General features: G+C 51.6%; 1 protein-coding gene across 8 annotated transcripts in view; it reads left to right on the forward strand.

Annotated features, from left to right (window-relative positions):
- Positions 1–1,829, forward strand: part of ITSN2 (intersectin 2) — a 140,246-nt gene extending 138,417 nt beyond the window's left edge. For 7 of the 8 annotated variants that reach the window (XM_059132496.1, XM_059132491.1, XM_059132490.1 and 4 more), the window contains 2 exons: positions 285–458; positions 908–1,829. In XM_059132496.1, the coding sequence (XP_058988479.1) occupies positions 285–458; positions 908–1,065 (332 nt within the window). In that variant the 3' untranslated portion in view covers positions 1,066–1,829. Of the gene's footprint in view, positions 1–284; positions 459–907 lie in introns of those variants that run through there. The other variant, XM_059132498.1, reaches the window with a different exon arrangement.
- The last annotated feature ends 4,678 nt before the right edge of the window (positions 1,830–6,507 follow it).

The raw sequence follows: 6,507 nt of genomic DNA on the forward strand, positions 1-6,507 counted from the left end.
TTCCCAGTAAGTTCCAGTGCCTCCCTCCTCCGCGCTCCTGAACGGAAGCCACACGGACACTTGCCCGGGCTCATGGGAGGCAGCTGGGACACGGGAGCCCGCACGGGTGCTCCAGGCTTGTGCTGCTGTCGGTACTGGGCACACGGAGACTGCCGGGCAGACCTGGGCCCCCAGGGTGACTGCCGATCCCGTGGTCTGGGTCCTGCTTCTGCTCAGGGAAGGTGCCGTTGTCCTTTATTCTACTCACACAGGCCACATGCGTCCTTGCTTTGTTTTTTGTTCAGGAAAGAGCAATCCATACTGTGAAATCAGCATGGGCTCCCAGAGCTATACCACCAGGACCCTGCCGGACACGCTCAATCCCAAGTGGAACTTTAACTGCCAGTTCTTCATTAAGGATCTCTACCAAGATGTGCTGTGTCTCACCATGTTTGACAGAGACCAGTTTTCACCGGATGGTACGGTATAACTCGACCAGGGAACCCAGGGTTTCCCCAGTACTCTAGAATCTGGGGTCTAGGTCCAGGGTACTTGGCTTCATTTTTACCCCATGACACCTAAGGAAAAGGACAGGGGCCCATGGGGAGAAGCAAGGCTGGGGAGGCGGATTCTCCCCGGGGTAAAGGGTGCCCTCCGGAGTGTTCCCTTAGGGACCCCAGTCCCTCCCTACAGAGTAGCAGAGCGCTGCTCCCCGCACCCCCTGAGTGGCTGACGCCTCCTCTGACTGTAGAGACCTGGAGCCCAACGAGGCAGTCTCCTCCCACACACCCCCGTTGTGCACACAGTCGCAGTGACAGCCACTGAGTTGGATCTGAAAGCTATAAGAATGTCTTCAGATACTCCTAGTAGTTCTCTTTAACGACTTTTATAAAGAAGGAACATTGACTCTGGCATGTCTTTTCACCAGATTTCCTGGGTCGTACTGAGGTTCCAGTGGCAAAAATTCACACAGAACAAGAAAGCAAAGGCCCCACAACCCGCCGACTCCTGCTGCACGAGGTCCCCACGGGGGAGGTCTGGGTCCGCTTTGACCTACAGCTTTTTGAGCAAAAAACTCTCCTGTAGAGGGCTCAGGGATCTGCCCAAAAGGCCGGGGCTAGAGCCAGACGGCCGGCGCTGCACCTGGGCCTGAGGAGCACCGCGGCTTCATCCATCACAGGCCACGCGCGCCGGGGCTATTTTCTTGCACACTAAATTGCTAGCAATCTATGCAACCATGATCTTTCCTATAAATAAACCAAACCCATAGCACAGTGCCTTGTATTAGTGTTAACATCTCTGGCTGTGTTTAGATGCCAGGGTTTCCATTTTCAGGGCTATAAAAAGTATTAAGTGGAAATGAGGCATCAGAACACTGGACACTGTCCCGTGGTTGAATGTACCCAGGGTGGGTGGTTTTGGTGACACTGTAGCCATTCCCTGCCGGGGGGCCCGGGGCGGGGGTCAGGGGGGTGGTGCTGTGCTGGGCCACAGGCGCTCAGGAGGTGGAGGACTGTGGAGAAGCGCCGCCACCTTGGTGCAGGCACAGCCTCCTGCTGACGTCGGTCTACTCTCTGCACTGAATGAAAACACAAACTTGATCATTTTGTTCCCAACTAGATTTTCTCATCTCTGCTGAGACAATAGAGTTTGAAATATAAAGGGGAAAGCTTGATTTACTTTAAATACTGTGAACTCTAATGATATGGAAATATTTTTCAACTTTAATTTTCTGAAGTATAAATTATTTATGTAAATTCCTTGTTTTGCCTATTTCATAGGACATGCATCTTTAAGCTTTATCATCGCCAATATGTACAGAAAGAATAAAAATATGTTTATGAATGTAACTTCTTTCAAAGTTTGACTGATTTATGTTCCACCTGAAAGGCTCTTAAAAGGTTAAGTTTCAATGGCTCAGTCGGTTAAGTGTCTGCCTTTGACTCAAGTCATGATCCCAGGGTTCTGGGATCAAGCCCCACACTGGGCTCCCTACTCAGCTGGGAGCCTGTGCCTCCCTCTCCTGCTCCCTCTGCTTGTGGTGTCCTGCTGGCTATCTCAAATAAATAAAATCTTTTAAAAAAAATTAAAAGGTAACTTCAGGGGTTGCTGGTAATGAAACCAAATTTTCCTTCTACAACAGTGGCAAAACCAAGGGCGGCGTGGGGGTGGGCTGTGCCTGGGAGACCCTGCAGCCTCGTCTTAACTCCTACTTGCTCTAGGACTCTGGTCCATTCACCTGCTGTTTCTGGGGCGTGGTCATCTTAGGGGGCTAGACTACTGACCTCTGTGGGAGCAAGACCCTTCTGAGTCCTTCTGCTTGCCAGGTGAGCAGGAACCTCAGGGGTAACTTGGGACTCCAGAAAATGCACAAACATTAAACCTCCTGAGCAGGCCCCTCGGAGGGGCCCTCTCGCAGCCCCCTTCCCCTTCCCTGTCCTGTCAGAGCCACATACGCACCGTTGGAGCTGCTTATTTGGGCTCTGGAGTTTGGAGTATGAAATTTGTTTTGAACATTGATAAAAATAAGGTCTTACCCACTAAATCCAGGACTCGTGAGTGCAGCAGGACCAACAGCTAACTTTTGGAAAGAACCACACAGGCTGGGGGAGCCCTAATTCTCAGGGAGCTGGAAGAACAGGAAAGGTCCAGGTGTCCCTCCAACACAGCCCCCACTTCTGTCTCAACATAATCACTGAGCAAAAAAAAAAAAAAAAAAAAAAAAAAAAAAAAAAAAAAGGCTAGAAAACATAATTCAGAATATTCAAGTAAAAAAAATCATCGTTCTAGGTATTAATCCTGGGCACTGACTTGTTACAACTTAGATGTAAAAGAAATATGGCCCAGTGTCAACAAAGGAGACCCCACTCAACATCTGAAACCAAAACAACTGGATGCATCAATTAAGGCAAAGTTTGGCTGGTCAGGCACAGCCTCCCTGATCTAGAGGGTCTCCCTTAGGGTCTTGGGAAGCAGATATATAGGTCAGTGTCCAAATCTGCCTCTGCCTGGACTTCTAAAGCCTGAGACGCTCACTGGTGGGTCCGGCTGGTTTGAAACCAGTTCTTGGGTTACTTCTGACCTGACCTACAGAATAATCCTTTGCCCAGGGTGGTGGGGACTTGCATTCTCACTGGGATGAGCTAGGGCCAGAGCCATCTCTCCAGGTCTGCATACATCAGGATTCTCTTCAGATTCAGAGCAGGAGCCTAGAGGATGTGAGTCAGATAACTTCTCTGAAACTCTGGAGGACATTCGATGTCTGTATTCCCAGCAACGCCAGTCACTTGCTTTGACCTGGGGATGCAGCTCTGCCTCTTAAGAAATCAAGTTCTCTCCTGACTGAATCGTGAGCTTGATTTTCTGAAGGGCGAGGGAACGGGCTACGCCTTTAGATTCCTTGCATCCCCCAGGGAAGGACTGAGCGGACCCGAGGGATGCCCAGCAACCACTACCCCACCGTCCGTGCCCTTCAGGATCAGGACACTGTGGCACACCAACCCGCAGGATAACCACCCTCTGAAAGGGACCCGAATCCTGACCAGTCTGACCGATGTTATGGGGAGAGAAGCGCTCTGGTGAGCAGACCAGTGCTTTGGCACTGGAGGGCCTGGACTTGGAATCAAGAACGCTGCTGCTTTCGACGATGCAGCGGACCTTGAACAAGTTCCAGAACCCCTCTGAGCTTCATGTAACAGGAGCTACTACTACTATCTTACTGTCAAAGCTTCTACGTGAGTAAAACGCCTCACCTGGTTCACAACAGGAGCTCAATAAACGGTAACCATTCCTGTGTGCTTATGTCTCGCAGTATCTGGAGAGAGAAACCCTGTCGCAGCATTCTAACTGTTGCACAGACACCACAAGCTAAAGCCCGGCGGAGCTTTACTGCCAGGGGCCTCCCTGCAGACGGCGCGGTTCCGGGCAGCCTCACCCGAGCCCCAGCGGCAGGGAGGCCAGGTCCGCCCCAGGACCAGGCCGTGCCCCGCACCTATGCTGGCCTCCCCCGGCCGCCGCCCGAGCATGGTCTGTGCTGTCCGGTTCCTCCAACCTATGAACAGAGGGAAGCGCTGAGTGTAGGGTAGGGAAGGGGGCTGCCGGGCAAGGACGAGGCCTCGGAGGACCCTCAGAGGATCCCACCCAACACTCGACCCTCCTGCCTGAGCTGGGACCTCCCAGGCAGCCCTCTCCTCACCTCTCCCCTGCTCTCGGGCTTCTGCCGTGCTCAACCAACGCTCAGCCCAAGTCCTGGGTCTTTGGACTCCACACCGTACTAACCTTCCTGTGGTGGGACAGAGAGAACCAGCTCCCCACAAAACACTCGCTCCCTCTGCCATTGTGCTCAGAGCAGAGAGGGGCTACTCTTCCCAGCACCAACCCCCCTGTGGCTGGGGACAGCCATGTGACTGGTCCTCACAGGTCGGAACGTGTGAGACCTGGCCCACCTACCCTCCCAGGGGGGCACTGCTGCGTGGCCTCTTTCCTCTTCAGGTGGACAGGAATGAGTTCCCCAAGGCAACCTTGGAACCTGGGCACTAAAAGGTTCCCTCAGACAGAGGACGGCATGGAAGAGGGACAGCCTGCCAACCTACCCTGTTCCGGTACCTGAGCGAAAAATAAACTTCTGTCGTGTGTAGACCACATTCCAGTTTGGGGCTCTTTTGGTAACAGCAGTCAGGCTTCCCTGCCAGAAGGGCAGAGCTGACCAGTCCCGTTCAGGACTATGGGGCTTGGCTCTCAGAATGATCCACAGAAGACATTGCTGACGGGGGCCCTGGGTGGCTCAGTTAGTTAACCAGCAGCCTTCGGCTCAGGTCATGATCCCCAAGGCCTCACATCAAGTCCCACATCCAGCTCCCTGTTCAGTGGGCAGTATGCGTCTCCCTCTGCCTCTCCCCCTGCTTGTGCTGTCTCTCTCTCTCTCTCCTCTCTCTCTCTCTCAAACATATAAAATCTTTTTTTAAAAATTGCTGAGGAAAGTGTTATGGAAGCAACCATATAAGGAGAATCCATTTCTGAGAGACCGGGGAAAACAACAGGATAGGGTAGGACTTGGATCACAAAACATCTAACAAGATTTTCATGCTCAAGAAAACTAGTCCCTCGTCCTGCGTGTGCTGGAGGCGAGAGCGGGGCAGTTGGTGAACACACAGATGCACGGCCCTGCAGACAGTCCTGAATCCCTTACAGTTCCCAGGCACCTGGAAGCCTCCTCACGCTCGGGCACTAGGATACAGGATGTGGGAAGATGAGAGAATGAGAGGGAAGATGTGCCAGGCAGATCGTGAGCTCGCGATAAGAAATCTGTTTGTGGAAAATGCTTACATAAAAAATAACTTTCATGTAGCTAAACCATCATTTGGCCTAATTTTTAGTATAAATTTCATTTCAGAAGATTCCCACCTGTTGTGACTACACTCAGGAGAACAAATTGGTTTGGTCTGGGTTGGATGTGTACATGGTAGAAAAACGGCGGAAGAGCAAAAACTCCAGAAAAAATTGAGGAGATCTCAGAGGGCAGAACTCTGTGGCCAGAGTTTCTCTCATCGTGTATGGGCACAATCTGTCCCCCCAAAAGCAGGGTCCAGGCTTCCCTAATATGCTCCTTCTCTGAGTTTCCAGACCCCAGGCTCCCTGCCAGAGGCTGTCTCATCTGTGCAGCAGCACGAAGCCCAGAGGCAAACCCATCGATTCTCGTGCATTAAATGAAGCCTCTTCTGCATCCTTTCTCTCACTCCCTTCCTGGGCTCCTGCCTTCTCTGCCCTGGGGGAGCCATGGGAGAAGGCTGGCTCTGTCCACGGCTCAGATGCCACAATCAATATCTGCTGTCTCATGCACGCAGCAAACCTGGGCCATCCCCGCCCTGCTCCCCCCAGATCTTTTCCACTCACCACACAGTTCTTCTCGTCCCTTTTATTCTCCTGGCTGAGCTTTGAGGGATGAAACTTCCTTTCAAAAGCCTCTGACTTGGGCCGGTGGTCTTGTTCTCTTTATCAGGCAGACATTTGTTTTCTGAACAGGTAAGTTTTTCACAACTGCAAAGAAAAGCAGGAGGAAAAAAAGTATCTCAATTCCATATAAACAGAATTGTATTATTTAATATTTGTCTGAAAATTAATTTTGCAAACTCACATCACTTAGTGGCTGTCCATCAATTGTCCATCAATAGGTCTGCCGCACCCACACCCCTGCTAGCACAACCATTAGACAGTCATGTGACCCTTCTCTGCCTATGGCCAAGGTACCTGGTCCAGGGTTTCGGGCCCCACAGTTATAAGTGAGACAGGACGGCTTTCAGGCAGTCCTAGAGCGCCCAAACCAGAAACTCAGGTAGGCCCAATGCATCCATTTTCCAGCACATGCACAAGAAAGCAGAGAAAGCCAGTGCGCAGAGAAAGCCAGTGTGCAGACTTGGAATCTAAGTCCTACCCTATCCTATTGTTTTCCCCAGTATGCAGAGAAAGCTTTGTGAAGCAGGTTCACAAAGAAGCTCTGATGAAAGCCACAAAGTCCCAAAGAGGAAAGGA

The sequence above is a fragment of the Mustela lutreola genome, chromosome 9 (assembly GCF_030435805.1).
Source record: "Mustela lutreola isolate mMusLut2 chromosome 9, mMusLut2.pri, whole genome shotgun sequence".
NCBI classification, from domain to species: Eukaryota; Metazoa; Chordata; class Mammalia; order Carnivora; family Mustelidae; genus Mustela; species Mustela lutreola.